General features: G+C 36.4%; 1 protein-coding gene across 2 annotated transcripts; it reads left to right on the plus strand.

Moving 5' to 3' along the window:
- The first annotated feature begins 2,563 nt into the window (after positions 1 to 2,563).
- On the plus strand, positions 2,564 to 11,182 carry LOC121523088. 2 transcript variants are annotated; one of them, XM_041807845.1, is made up of 5 exons: positions 2,564 to 2,626; positions 2,722 to 3,039; positions 3,138 to 3,231; positions 10,764 to 10,833; positions 10,918 to 11,182. In XM_041807845.1, the coding sequence occupies exons 1-5, from the start codon at positions 2,566 to 2,568 to the stop codon at positions 10,996 to 10,998; spliced, it is 624 nt and encodes a 207-aa protein (XP_041663779.1). In that variant the 5' UTR covers positions 2,564 to 2,565; the 3' UTR covers positions 10,999 to 11,182. The 2 variants fall into 2 exon arrangements, with proteins under 2 accessions (XP_041663779.1, XP_041663780.1); XM_041807846.1 differs by having other exon boundaries at positions 10,921 to 11,182.
- Positions 11,183 to 19,524: the final 8,342 nt, after the last annotated feature.

Genomic DNA, 19,524 nt, shown 5'->3' on the forward strand with positions numbered 1-19,524 from the left:
GATCATCTGAGTAGAAGGCCTTATCCTAAGATCTTGGTCTTTAGCTGTAAAACTCTTAACACTCTGTCTCTTGAACTGCATGGGCTCTGTTTGCTAGCTTTAAAAGTGTGAACTTCCTGTTTTCTTTCTACTGAGGATGTGGAACCATCTGTGGGTGCAGGCATAAATAAAGGAAATGAGAGACATTTTGAGGTGTCTTGAAAACTTTTGCAAGACTGGTTTGGATATAATTGATGATAGTATTTGTATCAGGTAAACTATTCTGCAGTAACACTTATATGAGGGGATATGGACAGAAAAAAAATTAAAAAGTTTCAAGTGAACATCAGAAAATATATGGTGTCTGTGAGAAATCATCCTGTGAGCATGATGATTTTATTTGAGTTTCCCACGCTGACGAGAAAGCTTTAAATGCACACGTGATGTTTTCTCGATTACACCATATGAGCATTATTGCACCAGAAACTATCCTGTAAGCATGAGCTAGATCCCCATGCTCAGAAGACACAAGAATAAAACATTGTGCACATGTAAAACTGTCCTCTAAGAATGCTGAATTCCCAGGAGAGGAAACTTTCCCACGCTGACAGGATAGGTTCCTCTGCACAACTGATTTTTTTCAGCTCATGTCCCCCTCTGTACATTTATGATCTTCCCTAAATCCGAATAAAATCCATAGACCATTATGAATGCATTTTTAAAATTAAAACATTAATGCAATAATGCCATGATAATAAATAGAAATAAAGCAAAAAAGAAAAACACAGATATTTATCCATTTGCACTTAGGTTACTACCTTCACGCCCAAAAATATGTGAGTAAAAGTTTTTAATTTGCTTGAAATATTTCAGTCTACTTTATAGTGGCACAAACAGGAAGCACACTTTGACTTTTTGTGCCACTGGCCCATTGGCATTGCATTATCTTAAAGTAACAGGGTTTTGTCATATCTTCAGCATTTAGGTCTCTGTCCCAATAACCACAGACTGTGTTGCAACATCTGCAGAACATGCCAGATCCAACCGGTTCTGTCAAGGCCTTTATTCCAGGTGCCTGTGCTGCATGTTGGCTTCGTCTCCCTGCTACAGCACCTATCTACATGCCTTTTATCGCAGTAAATCTCCCTACTAGTGACTTGATTCATTGTATATCTGAACTGCGAATAAAAAAAGAAGAAGAAAGCATTCTGAACAAACAGGTGAGTTCTCCACAAACAGTAAATGCCAAACTGTGATTTTACCCTGAAAAGCGTAAACTGAAAGTGTAATTACATTTATCTGAACGCATTTTGGCAATCAGACAAGACACTATAAAAGACATCAAACACTGCCACCACCACAAACACACCATCCACAATGTAAAACACAGTGGTGTGCAGCATCATGCTGTGGGGATGCTTCTCAGCAGCCGGCCCTGGAAGGCTTGAAAAGGTAGAAGGTAAAATGAATGCAGAAAAATAAAGCAAAATACTGGATGTTGTCAGTGGAGGGCTGCATGGAGGGCGCAGGGATTAGCGCTGTTGCCTCACAGCAAGAAGGTCCCTGGTTTCCTCCCCGGTCAGGGTCTTTCTATGCAGAGTTTGCATGTTCTGTCATGCATGCATGTGTGGGTTCTCTCTGGGTTCTCCAGCTTCCTCCCTATAAGCGGTTTAGAAAATGGATGGATGGGTTGTCTCAGGCTGTTCAGCCTGATCCCAGTGCAACCTGGCAGAGCTTGAGCAGATTTGCAAAGAAGAATGGAGTAAAATTGCAGTGCAGATGTGCAAGCCTAAGAGACATATATCCACACAGACTCAGTGCTGTGATTGCAGCCAAAGTTGCATCTACTACATACTGACTCAAAAAGGGTTAATATAAATGCAGCCACTAATTTAACATTACATTTCTTTATTTAATTTACACTAATTTGTAGAAAAAAAAAAAATCCAAAGAGGCTAATTCAATTTATAGGCTCACAATTTATTAGGATCTCAATATCAGTACTGATAAATTATACATGAAAGTGAGACAGCACGCACAGCAACAGGGCCCTGACCTGAAGCAGCTACATGGATTACAGCCCTCATTTAATTTATGATTTACTCCAGTGTTTTTACTGATTAATATAAGAATGTCTTCTTGGACAATAAAGACTGCTGATCCTTAAAATTTGAAATTTCGCAATTTTGATGCATAACAAATGCATTATTTGTTTTTTTAATTCAAAGTTTAATAACATGGAATAACTGAGAACAGGACAGTCTGCATTATAACCTTGACATCATGTGGAAGTATGATTACAAAATAAAACTATGTGGGTGAAATCAGTTTTTGCAGCCGAACTGTGCACATTTCGAAACTATACTGTATATTTCAGTTTAAAAAAGAGAGATAAAAAAACAAATCAGCTTGTAACTTTTTTCACAGTTTAGTTCTGTATGATATAAAGGTGGCAACACATTTTCCAAAAGTTTTCACACATGCATGAGTTAAAGCAACTGAAAACCACTTCCTCTTCTCTGCTCCCCTGTTCACAATGACACTGAACTGTCAGTCGATGAACTGTCAGTCTGTTTGATGGTCATCATGCATCGCCAGAAGCAAGCAGCTCTGCTCTCACTGTTGTTTATGAGTGAAGTCTTTGCAGGTAGAGGAGGGATTTGTTTTTAATGTGATGTATGCTTTCCTCTGGGCTAAATGTCTAATCTAATGTATGTTTATTCTTCTTTCCTTCTATTTCAGAGAATTACACAAAGGTCCATACAGATGTGCCTGTGTACAGGGGCGATTCTAAAACATTCATTTGCAACACATCCAGGACAGATACAAGCCAAGTCAGGTGGACCAAAGACAATTTTCTTTTTTCACATCTTTTCTCAAAGAACCAGACTTTTTCAAACTTTTCATCTGACAGAGTGAAAATAGAAATAGACTCACCTTCAAAGCTGATTATTTCTAATGTTCAGGATGACGATAAAGGACTCTATATATGTAATATAACTGAAAGGAGGGGGCCTAAGTCTTATCGATGGAATTTAACAGTGTTGCAGAAACCTGAAGGTAGGTAGAGCTCAAAGTCAGGCTTAACATTGATACAGCAGCCATGCTATCTACTAAAACTGCAACATAATGCCTTTAACATCTCATATGTTTTGCAGGTGGCAGTTTAACACAGTATTTCTTTCACTACTTTCTCCCATCTGGGATGGCAGTGTTCCTGTGTTGCATCATTTCAGCCATCTGCCTCTGCAGGTGAGTAAGACTTTCTCTTTCTAAACATACGAGTACATTTGTTTTTGTTTCAGATCAGACGTCACTTCTATGCATTTAATATTAAGCTCAATCACAGCTTACCTGCTGTACCCTGAAAATGGGGGAATGGTAGTGAAAAAGGATGAAGAAACACAAAGCTAAAATATTAAAGGCAAGTGTCCTCTTTGACTTAGTCAAATACAAATGAATTTCTAAACTTTTTTTTAGTCCGCTTAGTTATTACTGCTCTAATATAAACCATCCAAAGGAAAAATAAACTTGTTCAATAAACATATCTTGCATTAGAAATACACACGAGTCTGTGACGAGCTTATGTGGGATCCTATGTAATACCTCCCCCTAATGGCCCCTTAAGGCCTTATCAACTGATCACAGAACAATCAACCTGCTCATCCAAGGATCTAAGTAAGTAACCTTAACAATGGATGGTACAATTTTTGATCAATTAAAGTTGATTTTATCTTACTTTATCTTATGTTATCTTATCTAGAGAAAAATTAGTGTTGCAAGCATAGAAATGGTCTGTATTTAAACTGGACTGGGTCTGATCAAAACAAGGACATATTAGTCATTCTTAGACATTTGTGGGACTTGGTGCATGGAGCTTGAAAACAAGACAGTCCCGATCAAAGCGGGATGCATGATTATTCTAACTGTAATAAGGCAAATGCAGCAAAATAGACTTGTCAAGTCTGACACGTGCAACATGTCACGTACACAATTAACCCTCTGGTATCACTTCAGTTCTTTTACATTAAGGCCATTATGGATGAATAAATGGCTACCTCTGAAGCAGACATAAAAATATTACATATAGAAATTTTTTACCAACTTTTTATGGGTTAACACTTGTAATCAACTTAATTTATGATTAAAAGTACCACATATTTAAACATTTTAACTAGGGCTATCAAGATTAATCACATTAATTGCGATCACCTTTGATCTACAATTAATACCAAATTTTTTTACTTCATGATAAATTGCATGCTTTGTTGTCCTGTTCAACAAATGTTGTTTCAGCCACATCAGCATCTCCCTGCAGCCACAGTGATGTAAAATAAGCTCATCACTGCTCCTGCTCCTTAACCATTTCTCCATTTCCCTTTTAAAAAAACTCAGACAGCTTAGAGGGCAAGTTAAAAATCACCTGTAATTTGTGTTATCAAATATCACCTTTTAACAGTTCACTTATTTCCTTTTCAATCCATAACAAGTTTCTTTTTTTGTGGTTAAGCTCATGTTAAAGTCTGCGATCTACTTTTAAAGTAGGTCTACACCCAAAGTGAAAGCCGACAACCATCCAAGAATAACTGTTTTACAAGCAAAATATTGGAATTTTAGAAAGAGATAATAAGGATGCAGTTTTTTTTTTTGGACAGCCGTTATTTTAACCCTTTACCTGCCTGTCGGTTACGTCGTTTCACCACGACGAGAAAATACAGAAAAAGTGAGCTGTTTGCACAATAATACATAATGGAGGCTGATGGATTCTTTTAAAATCACATTATTGGATATGTCAAAGATTGGCAAAAAATTAACTTTGATGAATTAGTAATTTTTATATGCAGTGTCTGATTTAAAATTGACTACATATTAAGTCAGTTAAGGACCTAAATTGGCCTACTCCAAAAACCACCATACAAATATTACATATCAAAATGTAAACAACTTTTTTGGGGTTAGATCTTTAAATCAGCTTCAGTCCTGATCAAAACTAGAAAATATTAATTTGTTTTCTGGATTTTACCATCCTGAAACAACGTCTTTAACTGGTTGTTCTGGCAAGACGGAAGTTGATCAAAAGATCTGGCACAATAAAGTTGTTAGAAAATATTGGTATTGATATTTGTATCACTGTTTTTGGAAATAGACATTTGTCCTTAACTCTAACAATGCCATTAGGCTAAATCATGAGAGTGGTTTCACATTTATGTCTAACTTTACATTAATAAAATGTTACAGTCAGTCTGTGTTGACTTTTCTTAAGTTAGTTGTGTAGAACCTGTCAGTATTAAAAATGTTTGTAATTTTAAAAAATGGCCTTTCATACCTAGATATGCAAATCAGTCATTTTTCCTGTTTTACTTCACGGCAGTAGATGAAAATACATATTTTATTTTATTTTATTTTATTTATTTTGCACAATTATGAAATACACAAAAGATGACAAATTATATGAGGTGCAGGGAAAGGCAAAAAGCCCAAAGGGCTTATTTGAAGCCTCCATCTAAAGGATATTAAAGTTACACAATATTATATGCACGTATAACATACAAAAAAAAAAGAAAGAAAAAAATTATAATAAATAAATAAAAATAAACAAAAAACAAGTTACTCGGAAGTTATGACAAACTAGCAACAACAATTATAAAAAGAAAGAAAAATAATAAAAAATAAGAAGATTACATAGAAAATGTGAGTGGTGTGTATGACTGTGTGTGAGTTCTATGAGGGATTGTATTGCCAATGACTCAAGGGATAAAGACAAAAAAAAAACAAAAACAAAAAAAATAATTTAAAAAATGTACACATAACTGACATGAAAAAGAGAAACTATTTCAAAGCAGTTATTAAATGATCCTTTAAACATCTTTTATAACAATTTGTAGAGGAACATTTCTTTAGCAGATGAGAAAAGCTATTCCATAGTTTGCTACCTCTATACCTGAATGAAAATTGACCTCTGCAAGTAAGAATTTTTGGACGATGAAGATCAGAAGAATGACGGGTAGAATAAGAATGAACCAGTGAGTTTTCTTTGAAATATATTTTAAACTGTTCAGGAATATTCCCCTCACTTGAAAGTATCTTGTAAATAAATACACATATTTGAAAAACATTAATGTCATAAATGGTAAGAATTTTGAGTCTCTTCATTAGAGGAACTGATGATGTACGTGACTCAGACCGGGTTGCAATGCTAACAAAATGTTTCTGGAGGACCAAAGTTTTGTGAAGAGTAGTAGGAGATGTACTTGCCTAAATTAAATTACAATCTAAAAAAATAAGGATAAAGTAAACTGTAGTAAAGAGTGAGGAGACAATTTGTGGTGACCAGGTGACTAACCCTCCTTATTATACCAATAGATTTATTTCTTTTTCTGTTAACCCAGTCAATATGTTCTCTCCAACTCAAAGTCTCATCAATAATAAGAATTTTGTATTTGACGCTTGTGGCATCTTAACAGACTCAATTGAAATTTGAGATAGGTTCTTGTTATATGACTTTTTACCACTGAAAATAATAAAATTTGATTTTTTTATGTTCAAAGATAGTTTATTTAATCTGAACCAATCAGCATAAGCAGTTAAACCAGTATTAGCATTCTTAATTAAAGAACTGAAATTTGGATGAGATAGAACTAAGGTTGTGTCATCTGCAAACATTATTGGCAAAACACTATCTGAAACACTAGATAAAGTGATGATTGTGTAGTGGTAGGACTCAGGTGCGGAGACGGAAGCAGTTTTAAACAGTTTATTGTGCAGGTAAGTGAAGAGGGGAGGGGGATTCCAAGAGTCCAGGAGGGAGTGAGAGTGTGCTGGAGCTGGCTGTGGTGATCTGAGCAGGAGGCACTGGAAGAAGGAGGAGAGGCACGTTAGCGACAAGCACAAGAAAAATACAAACACTGGAGATAACTTGAATGAATCTAGAAACTTCTCTGGAGGATCTCGAGAAGGAGCCTGGAGCAGACGTTTACCATGTGGTAAGGTAGACAAGACTCAGGCGCTGTAGAGAGCTGCAGCCGGTCTTAAGTAGCACGAGTCAATTAGGTGATATGCTGCAGGTGTGACTCTCCACAGCACCGGGGGCAGGGTGAAAGCCTCAGGAGAAGCAGAGGAAAGTTACCAGCCAGCAACCAGCTCCGGAAACCGGAAGTTATCAAAATAAAACACTCAAATACAAAATAAACACCACAGATAAGTCATTTATGTAAATGAGAAATAATAAAGGTCCAAGAATGGAACCTTGTGGAACCCCACAGAATAATCTAGCTTTGTCAGAATAGCAACCCTGAACACAGACAAACTGTTTTCTGTTAAAAAGATAATTTTTTAACCATTCATCTGTAGTATCATGAAAACCATATTTATGCAGTTTGTCCAAAAGAATATGATGGTCAACTGTATCAAATGCTTTTGAGAGGTCTAAAAATATACTACAAGCAAATTCATTATTATCAAGTGCAGAGGTGACTTTGTCAGTCAGATGAAGCAGAGCCATATACATGGAGTGATTTCTGCGAAATCCATACTGGTGCTTGCAAAGAATTGTGTTAGAATCTAAATGAAAAAGAATCCTTTTGTAAATAATTTTCTCTAATATTTTCGAAAAACAAGGCAAAATAGATATAGGTCTATAATTATTAAAACAATGTGTATCACCTGATTTAAACAAAGGAATAACTTTGGCAACTTTTAAATCCTCTGGTACAACACCTGATTTCAAAGACAGGGGAAAGATGTGAACAAGAGGCTGCAATATTGACTCTTTCACCTGACAAGGAATGCAGAAATGTTGTCATGGCCAGCAGAAGATGTTTTTAGTTCATCAATTATGTCACTTATCTCCTGAAAATCAGGTGGCTTAAAAGATGAAACAATTGGAAACCCATTTGGAATAAAATCCAATGGATTACCTTGACAAGTATGAATTTTATTTGCCAATTCAGACCCAATATTAACAAAGAAACTATTAACTTTGTTAACTATATCAAATAAATTATCAAAAGAATTTTCCCCATCCAAAAAGACAGAAGGTAGTTCTAATGTTGTATTTTCTCTCTGCAGTAGTTGATTTATCACCTTCCATGTAGTTTTAATATTTTTTGAACACTTCTGAAAATTTTCACTGAAGTTTTTTTTTTTTTTTTTGCAGATCTAATGGAATGAATATATTTATTTCTAATGGATTTATATATACCATGAGTAAGAGGAGTAGGATTTAAAATATATTTTCTATATAGTTTGTTCTTTTTCCTCAATAGTTTTGGTAACTTAGCTGTAATCCAATGCTTATTAAAGTCTTGACTGTATTTCTTGTTAGAATTGCCTATTGGAAAACATACATTAAAGCAAGAACCAATGATTTCAATAAAATTTTGATATGCAAGATCTGCATTGTTTTCTTTATATAAGTCATCCCATGGAATACTGGCAAGCATTTCTTTAAATTTGAAATATTTGATTTACTCATAATTCTTTTCTGCATATTTTTCTTGGTATGTTTAACTCTATTCACCTTTTTTAAAGAGTATTGGAATATGGGAAAATGATCTGATAAGTCTGAATACAAGACCCCAGATTTCATTCCCTCATTCAAAGAATTAGTAAAGATGTTGTCAATAAGAGTTGCTGAGTTTTCTTTAACTCGTGTAGATTTATGTATGAGAGGAAAAAAGTAACTAGAATAAAGAATATTGAGAAAATCCACAGTATCTGATTTATTGTTGAAAAAGTTTATATTGAAGTCTCCTAAAATATAGCAGAGTTTTTCTTCACTGTTTATCAGGTCAAGAGAACAAGACAAACTTTCATTAAAATCTTTGATGATAGAGTCAGGTGGCCGATAAATAACACCAATGATAATGTTCTTTCCATTAGAATTAAAGAGTTCTATAAAAACAGATTCCATCTCAGCTTTATCTGATTTCAGAGAGAGATCATTTCTAATTTTAAACTCATAGTCATCATGAATAAACAGAGATACTCCACCTCCAGATCTATTCTGTCTTAGATAGTGAACTGAATTATACTTAGGTAATTCAAAAATATCTTTAGAATCCTCTTTAAGCCATGTTTCTGACAGGGCAATAATAGAAAAAGTATGTTGAAGTGAAAATATATAATGAAGGAATTTGTCATCATTACTAGAAAGACTTCTTATATTCAGATGAAAAGTAGAGAATACATTAGTAGGCATAGAAACACATAAGTCATTAAACTGGGTTTCATTATAAAAACTACAGAGGTTTGAGGTATCAAGTGATGAAAAAAAATTTAGATCTGGGTCAACATCAAGATTATAAGAGTCAATGTTGGAGGCATCAAAGGGGTTCAAGGTTTGACCTTCGAAATTGGATTTATTGTAGTCCATAGTGAGTATTAAAGAGGAAAAGAAAATGGAAGTGAAAAGTTTGATTTAAAAAATTAAAAAAAAAAAAAAAAAAAAAAAAAAATATTATAAAATAAAAATATATATATATATATATATATATATATATATAAGAACCTAATGGTAGAAACTAAAGAAACAAAGTCTAAGCACTGGCCTTCCTTTGTTGCGAATGGTTTGTGGTAGGTGGATGGACAATAAGTTTGTCATATCTCAAATATGCAATGTCACCTCTCTCTCGAGCTGCCTTCATTGCTGGCAGTAGGTCCTTTCTTCTCTGCCGAACGGCTTCAGGAAAGTCCTCATTGATGAAAATGCCTGAGCCCTTCAAGTTTTTAGCTTTGTCCAGAACAGCAAGCTTGTCCTTTAGCCGTAGAAATCTGACCACAATGGGCCTGGGCTTCTCTGGTGTCACTGGCTTCCCAGTCCTGTGGGCCCACTCCAACTCTATCTTCATATGATCCAGTTGTAGTTTTTCACTGAAGAGCTTTCTCACTTTTTCTTCAGATTCACTAACTTTTTCTCTAATAGACTCCTTAATGCCATCCACAACAATATTATGGTGTTTAGACTGGCCCTCCAGATATTCTGTCTTGTCTGTGATTGAGATCAAGCTCTTGCAAATTGTGTCCATATCTGCTCTGGTTTCACTGCAGTTCTTGAACCAAGTTTTACATGAGATTTTAAAATCATCAAACACCTTTTGAGTCATTTCCAGACTCACCTTGAAATCATAGACTTGCTTTGACAGATCATCAATCCTCTTGTTTGAAGAGTCAACAATGATCTGTACACAAGTCTTTAAGCTTTTTTCCTGTTGTTCGATCAATGTTCTGTAGAAGTCCTTTTGCTGGTCCAACAATTCACGCACTTGAGCCATGGTGACATATTCCTCAATAGTAGTATGTAGTTATGGAGGTGCCTTTTGTCTATTGCTGTGCTGCTAATCAGGCAAAAATACAGAATTATCATTGGGAAGTGTCATGAAATATTCTACATGTTTTGAGTGTAGAAGAATCTGATGGTGGGAAGTTTTAGGACCGAACAATCAGTCCCAGGAGGATTTTAGATGTGATGGATAATCAGCCGACAGTGATCTGGTTCTCTTTCTGTGGTTAATCAGTTGTTCATTGTGGTGAAATAATTTCTCTTTATCAGCACTCTTTAGGAAAAAGATGCACTAAAACATTTGAGAATTTATGGCTTACCCCTAATGGTTGCTCGGTATGTTCATCTTGGCTCGATAGGTACGGGTCTGACACATCCAAAGAAGTATGACAGAATTTTAAAGACCTTGGAGGAATTCAGAGTGACTTTATAAAAGATATACCAACCCAGAGTCTGCTAATTACACTAACACTTGCATTTTCTAAAAATTGCTCTATTTCTGCAGAAAACTGAGGGCCAAGACACCAAACCAGAACCAAATCCAGGACCAGTCCTATGTGGAGTCAGCAGAAGAGGTCAGAAAAACATCCTAGGATGAAACCACCTCTCTGTTTTGTCTCTGAGAAAGCACTGAATCTTGTATTACTTTGTCTCAACAGCAGAGAGGCACGGAGAGGAGGACAAATAAGCGGAGGAGTCAGTACATGGAGAGGCTCAACTCAATCTACAATGCATACTAAGCTGACACTACACTGTAATGGGAGACTAACAAGTGGCATGGACATGGTTTATAGTAAAAGTCAAAATGTGATTTTCATTAGCTCACATTTCAGCTTTCAAACCAGATGCTCCATTAACAGATGATCAAAGGACACTGGAAACCTTTACTTCTTCTTGAAGCGTTTAAAACCAGCGCATTAACAGTGGGGATTTTTGAACTGGAAGTTTTATACTTAGGGAATCTGCCTATGTTAAATGTGTTTTGAAACAATATTTTTCTTAATATGCTGTGTTAAAATCTGTCCTGTTTGTCCCAAACTCACAATAAAAGGTTACTGATAATGTTTGTGTATACTGCATTCAACCCAGCTCCACTTAAGCCAAACCCAACTCTACTTCAACTCATCAACAACAAACTCCAGCAACGTCCTCTTCCCTTTTGAAGAAAAAGGAAAAATCACAGAAATAAAAAAATGCATTTGCACTGTTTCTGTTTCTCTCCCACCAGGTATTTAGCAGGGGGTAAACTGTGTGTGTAACGTGTGTGTGCTTAGCTAGCCAATTTACAGCAAGTGAGATAGCAGAAAAGGGACAGGAAGAGTATTATAACAAAATGTTATTCAGCAGCTGGTGTTTTGGATTTTTTTCAAATTCTACATTATTCATAAACAAAGTCTGGTCATTACATTCATGAAATAACAAAATTACAAACATTACAGACTGAGCACATTTCATAAATAAACTGAGAAAAAACAAGAAGTAGTTTGATGAGCAGCGGCTTGCTTTATTTTGTAGCTTGAGCTAAAGATAACAAAGCTTTACTAGCTACATAGTCAGCATTACTACATAAGCTAAGGCATTAGCTTTAGCTAAAGATAACAAAACTGAAGCAAGCCACCATTCACGTAACAAGTCTAAACTAAACAAGTCTAGCTTTGGCAAGTGTAGCATAAGTTAACAAACTATTGCAGCTTCATTAGCTTTAGTCAGTGTAGCTACACAGCTACATTACCTATGTAGTTTATGTAGCTAACGTAGCTTTTTTAGCTTTAGCTAGGTCAGCTACATAACCTATGTAGTAGCTAACGTAGCTTCGTTACCTTTAGCCCAAGCCATGTTAGCTCTATTTGTTTTTTGTTTTTTTATGAAGGACAAACTCTGGAGGACTCGACTTTTTAATGCTTTTCTATCAGGCTTTGCAGGTAACGTTTTTGACTTTAACTACTGGGATCCTAACCCTAAACTTAACCCGTAGTCTTATCTAGGGGTGTCCAAACTGTGACCTGGGGGCCAGATGCGGCCCGCAGCCCATTTTTGGTGGCCTGCAGCAAATTCTAGAAATAAAATGAAATATGGCCCACATTTGAACATAAAGCTTGTGCTTGGCTGTATTGTACTTTTTTCTTTCAGCACAAGGCACAGCTTCCATTATGTAAACAAACATTTTGATTGGAAAAATTTACTGAATTGAGTTTGTTGTGACTGAATGAAGACAACACTGTAAATAAAAAACATATTGGCAACCAAAATAATAACAAAGTTTGATTTATAATGCCCTGATGGATTACAAAGGCTAACGGCAGTACCAGTGGTGTTTTAGAGGCAGAGCCAGTAGTGGCCAGGGCCAACACGGCCCCCTGAAATCTGATTGGCCTCCCAGAGATCCTTAAAATGATTGGCTAAATGCCTTGTCAGCCATTAACTATCCATTTAAGCATACCCAATCACTAAGTATGTCTTAACCATCATAAAATTTGTCTTACTAACTTTATTATCCTCAAGGATGGGCATTTGCATTAGTCTGTTTTCATATTAATGTGGACATTTCAGGGGTGACATAACTCTGACTTAACTAAACAGAAGTCAACGCTACCTTAAAATGGCTCCTACAGTTTGATTTTTGGGTTCATGATTCAAGAATATTTTGAAGAATTAAAACATCATCTGTAACCGTGAATGTACAATTATCAGGTTTTGTTAGCTACTCTAAAATTTTGATAGGATCTTTGTGTTGGGGTTGTGTTGGTTCCTTTATTAATATCTCTCTGTCTGTTTAAACACTAGATATTCCGATGCTAACTGCTAATAGCTCCTCTCGGTAAATGCAATGAAAATTTAGCAATTAATAAGACCAAATACTGACCAGCTTTGAGAAGTTTTCAGATTCTCACAACTTTGTTGTCCAACAAAGCTATTCTGTTTTGCAGTTTACTCAGACCATCTACACATTTACAAACAGGAAGCTTCCACTGGGGGTTTGTGGGATTAGTAGGATTGCTTTAGTGTTTGTTTAACAGAAGCTGAGCCTAGCTATGTGGTTATTCAAGTCCTTTTTTAATCACAAAAACACCTAAAATATTTTAATGGTTTGTTTCTGATGAGCCAGATTTTACAGATGCTAATCTGAACTTATGTGTGGCATATTGTACTCTCTAGTGGCTAACCTTTATGTTCCACTAAGAGTGTGATATGTTATTTCCTTCATGGCAGATGAACAGCATTGACCACTTCCTGTTCCCCTCAGTCATTCACGTTAACATTTAGAGGTAGGCAGTGAGGTGTCTATATGTCTGTTGCTGTTTAATGGTTATCTAAATAAAGCAGCTGTGCTCAGATATATATGTCATAAGAAGTTCATACAGGCGTGGTGTAGATTTGTGTTTATAACTCATATTTTTCAGGTTCATTGCAGATCTGTTTGGTATTGGTTATCTTTGAGGTATGCAGGCCCTGAAAATACATATGCAAACTTTAAGTATGGGGCAGCAGAAGTCTAGTGCAGTGCTTCCCAAAATGTGGGCTGGGCCCCCCTAGTGAGCCCAGGAGATTCTGCAGGAGTTCATTTACAATGGCTAAAAACCAAAGGATTTGCAATACTAGTAACAACTCAGCTAAAAGTTTTAACTCATGTCATCCATTTGTCTTTTTTTCTTCTCATATATAGAACTGGTGTCATGGTTTAACTGGTGTTGAATTAACTGGTGACATTTCATTAAACATTGTACTATGCTGCTTGCTTCCTGATTTCTTCGGAGACATTAATGCTATGTGAAAAGAGTTTTCTAAGCATTTAGTTTTAGTCCTATGTCACAGTTTCATTTGTGTTTTTTGGTGGGCAACAGAATATTTCCACACTTCCAATCTGGCCACAGCACACTTAATATTGGGAAAGGTTGGTCTTGTGGTTTTGTCCACACACCTCATCCACATTTCAGAGGCTGACCACTGTCCTATCAGAATGCACTTGAGTCCACAACTTGGAAGTGAGTCGCACTTAAGTCGCACATATCAGTGACTTGAGACTTGACTTGGACTCCTGCACAAAAGACTCATGACTCCACTCAGACTAGTGGTTTGGGGCTCGTGCGCAATCTTCGTTTTTTTTTTAATTTTTCCATCATGATCTCTTGTTCCCCTGTCACTCTTTTTCCCTTTCCTCCCCTTCTGTTTGACAGTTCGTGCGTCTTTTACGCAGCACCAGCGGCTGCTCTCCTCTCTTCCTCGTCTTTGTTCATGCTGCATATGACACACAACCGTGACGCTCACACACGCACACACCTTCTCTGAAAACAAGCTAACATGTTGGTAGTGCAGACTGCAGACTTCAAGCTTCAATCTGTTGAGGGCAAAAGTTTCAGAATTTCTTAACTCTTTTCTCCTGCATTAAAGCTCCCCTCTGACCACAGAGGATCAGCGTCAGTGCTGTGTGTGTGTGTGTGCGCGCTCCAGCTGTGTGTGTCGCTGTGCCACCTGAGTGAGCCATGGGTGTGTGCAATGTTAAATTATGATATGGTTGATATTCCCTTAATATCAAATTAAATTTCAAACAAATTAATGTTAGAATCTCTGCATTGTCACTTATTGATAATGAACAGACATAAAAGACGATAGGAGCATTAAAACTTTAAATACAGTTCATGGAGGCAGTGAGAAACAGAGACAGATGGATAAGAGGCTGTAACAGATGAATTATTAACTAAGGAGTCCAGGAGATTTCAGCTAAATAAAGTAAAATTTAGCTTGATTTTACCCATATAAATACATTTACACCATAAATGATGACAGAAGTTTCTTAAAGAGATAGGAGGGAGAAATACTCAGCATACTCTGTTGAAGATCTATTCGAGTGAGAATTAGAATTGCTCATTTAGTGTTTATTTTATTTCAGAATTAACAGTTCATTAACAGTTTTTGTATTAGTATAAAATGACTACCATTATAGAAATATACCTGACAAATAACAAGAACATTTCATCTCCAATGTCTCAGTGTCTGTATCTATCAGTGAAGTATGACTCATGTGTCTGTAGTGTTTCATATGTACACAGAGAAGAGCTTTATTAAGAGGAGAGCTGATATTGATCATGTTGATGAAGGAAAAGAGAAAGAGCATGTGTTTCATCTTATAGCAGATTTACGGTGCTTAACAAATTTATTAGACCACCTGTCATATTTGTCTCAGAGATCATCCAGCATCATGAAGTGCTTTAATGCGGATTCTTTCATTTTCAGTGAGCTCTCCACATTTTACTATATTGAACAGGAATGAGGGATTTCAAACTGAATTCACCCAAATCTGAGCCGGCTCTCTGGGCTTCTCTGAGAAGTCAGAAATGAATCAAGCATGACATTCAACCCATAAAACTCATTTTTCTATTCAGGAATGCAAGTAAATAACTATAATTTGACATATTAATCAAGAAACCAATGTGCTTTACTATTTTTTCAGGGTTTTTTTGTAAATCAGTACATTTGAAAATTCATGGATAACAATAATAATAATATTTTAGCATTAAAAATATCATTTGGGTTAAAGAGCTTCTACATATTGGTGTATTAACCATTGCAGAAACATAAAAAAATGATTTTGGTAATTACCAATGCTGTTAATTTAGGGCAGCTGTGGCATAAACCTTACTTTGGTTAGGGTTAGGGTGGTCTACTAAATTTGTTAAGCACTGTACATATGATATATAGCACATACATTCCCAATAACAGAACTGTGGCAAGTGGAAACACTGAGTGGAAAGTAGCCATTAGTCACAGTGGCTGGTGTGAAAAAAGTTAGTGTCAAGCCCTGTTCATATGTAAGTGTACACACGCGCACACCACGGCGAGCCGGCCACAGACAATACCCCACCCTACTGATGGTGATAACACAGTACAGGATTTAAATTCCTCAGATAGAACAATGCAGTGGTCTGAAGAGACTGGACATCAGAGGCAGATCACAGAACGCTCATTACAACCATCGGAGACTTGAGACTTGACTTGGACTCGTGACCAAAGACTTGAGACTTGACTTGGACTTGCAAAAAATGACTTGTGTGCATCTCTGATGATGCATCTCATGAAACTATAATTTGTTGCAAAAAAACATCTTGTGAAACACAACATGACTTTTGTTGTAATTCATAAAATTTACAGTACTGTGCATAAATTTTAGGCATGTTTGGACCAAAAAACTGAATCTGAAGTAAGGCATGTAATGGCAAGTAAGTCCATCTGAGGGCACCATGGAGGATAGACACAACCCAGATCATGAACTACATGTCTTTGCATTTTAACATGAGGAGCATGGGACAATAATCTGTTGCAAAAATAACAAAGTCCACACCTTTAGGATGAAGTAAGCAGTGGGTGTGGCAAGTCTTGGCAGGTGTTGGGGGGGGGCACGAACACTTGGTCACAATCAAGCTGCAACCTCCGGTCCTGAAAAATGAAGCCAATGCAGAAGAGCAAAAAACTGCAATACTGCGACTGTCCACTTTAGGGTGGTTGCAGGAACACCGGAAGTCTGGTACACGAAACTGAAAAAAGGCGTTTGGTTTTTTTTTTTTTTTTTCACTAGAAATAAACGTTTACAGCGTGGTTCAAAAAATGAATATGTGCCTCATTTGCTTATGTCTTCATGTTCTCTCACTGTACGGAGGATTTAATTTTTTTTGTACCACAATCATTTCGATTATATTTCGGAAAAAAACATCACTGAGCAGTGATTGGCATATCTCATCTGATTGACAGGTAGCTTGACAGGCAGAAGCTACCTATCTGTCAGCCAGAATGCTAGCTAGCTAGCTGACAGGAAGTTGAGCTCAGCTCAGTGGGCGGGCTCTTGCCTGCCGTTAGGTTGATCCAAAGTTCAGTCGAGACAGTGATTTCAACATGGAAGCCACCACGGATTGGCTTCAAAAGCTGTTTGAGTCTGCCTATCATAATCAAACGGCTGACATCCAATTCTTTCTACAGTCTATGGTTGTGCTGTGGATGTCCAATGGGCCTGAAAACCAACAGCGTTTTGACATTTCTTGAGCATGACTTCCTCCTCTCTCCAGCCCCAGGCTGTGCCACATCACCAACCTTTAGCGGCCTACATACCTAAAACACAGGACTGTGTTTGTGTACTGCATAAAACATGTTTGTGTGTCATTGTTTATTATTTTTTTGTTTCATTAATATTTTCTGCCTTTCTGTGTTTCATTTATTTTTTATTCAGTGAATTAGTTTTGCTACCGTAGCAAGGATAATATCAAGTAGACCAGAGAAATAAAATGGTGTACAGGGGAGTTCACTTGCAACACATCCAGGACAAATTTAAAATAAACAACTAGACTACAGATACATTTCTTTTTCGAATGTTCAACAAACTAACAATAAACATAAATCATCCATTTTTTCAATATGAAACATGATGATTAAGGACTCTCCAGACATGTCATTTATACATTAACTGTAGGAAAAAATGAAATAAGTCATTACTTCCGTTAAAAGCTAACAGTTTAGATCTGTATGAGCTCAGTGTGAAAAATGTAGATGTTGCAAAGATGTCACACACGCTTGATTTCAAGTGGTTGAAAACCACTTCCTATTCTCTACTCCCTGACACAATGGTACTGAAAAGATGATGAAGGGCCAGTCTGTTTGATGGTCATCATGCTCTGCCAGAACCAAGCAGCTCTGCTCTCACTGTTGTTTATGTGTGAAGTCTTTGCAGGTATGGTAGGGATTTGTTTTTAATGTGATGTACGCTTTACTATGTGCTAAATGTCTGATCTAATGAATGTTTATTCTTTTTCCTTTTCTATTTCAGTGGATCGTATAGTTGTCCATACAGATGTGCCGGCGTACACGGGAGATTCTGTCACGTTGACCTGCAACACATCCAGGACAGATATAAATCCAGTCAAGTGGATCAAAGGAAAGGAAAGGAAAGGAAATTTTATTTTTTCAGATCATTTCTCAAAGAAACAGACTTAGGATCTGAATATCAGGATTAGGATCTCAATATCAGTACTGATAAATTATGCATAAAAGTAAGACAGCATGCACAACAACAGGGCCCTGACCTGAAGCAGCTACATGGATTTCAGTCCTCATTTGATTTATGATTTACTCCAGTTTTTTTGACATATTAATATAAGAATATCTTCTTGAACAATGAAGACTGCTGATCCTTGAAATTTGAAATTTCACAATTTTGATGCAAATGCATCATTTGTTGTTTGTTATCAAAGTTTAATAATAGGAATAACTGAGAACAGGACAGACAGTCTGCATCATAACCTGACATAATAAGAAAGTATGATTATTGAATAAATCTATAAGGGCAAAATCAGTTTTTGCAGCTGAACTGTGCACATTTCTGAGCTATACTGTATATTTTAATTATAACAGATTAAAAAACAAATCAGCTTGTAACTTTTTTCACAGTTTAGTTCTGTATGATATAAAGGTGGCAACACATTTTCCACAAGTTTTCACACATGCATGACTTAAAGCAGCTGAAAACCACTTCCTCTTCTCTGCTCCCATTCACAATGACACTTAAATGTTGATGATGAACTGTCAGTCTGTTTGATGGTCATCATGCTCTGCCAGAAGCAAGCAGCTCTGCTCTCACTGTTGTTTATGAGTGAAGTCTTTGCAGGTAGAGGAGGGATTTGTTTTTAATGTGATGTATGCTTTCCTCTGGGCTAAATGTCTAATCTAATGTATGTTTATTCTTCTTCCCTTCTATTTCAGATGATCTTATGATTTTTAATACAGATGTGCCTGTGTACAGGGGGGATTCTGAAACATTCACTTGCAACACATCCAGGACAGATACAGGACAAGTCAGGTGGACCAAAGACAATTTTCTTTTTTCACATCTTTTCTCAAAGAACCTGACTTTTTCAAACTTCTCCTCTGACAGAGTGAAAATAGAAATAGACACACCTTCAAAGCTGATTATTTCTAATGTTCAGGATGACGATAAAGGGCTCTATATATGTAATATAACTGAAAGGAGGGGGTCTAAGTCTTATCGATGGAATTTAACAGTGTTGCAGAAACCTGAAGGTAGGTAGAGCTCAAAGCTGGGCTTATTATCCATGCAGGCACCACATTACTAAAACTCTGATGACATGCAACATAAAGCCATTAACATCTGTTTTTTTCTTTCTTTTTTTTTTTTTTTTTTTACAGAAGGGAGCTCATGGTCTTTACCATATATACTCCGAACTGCTATCGCATTTCTTCTGTGTGGCATTGTTCTAGCTGTTTGT

Source organism: Cheilinus undulatus, linkage group 15, assembly GCF_018320785.1.
Source record: "Cheilinus undulatus linkage group 15, ASM1832078v1, whole genome shotgun sequence".
Lineage (NCBI taxonomy): Eukaryota > Metazoa > Chordata > Actinopteri > Labriformes > Labridae > Cheilinus > Cheilinus undulatus.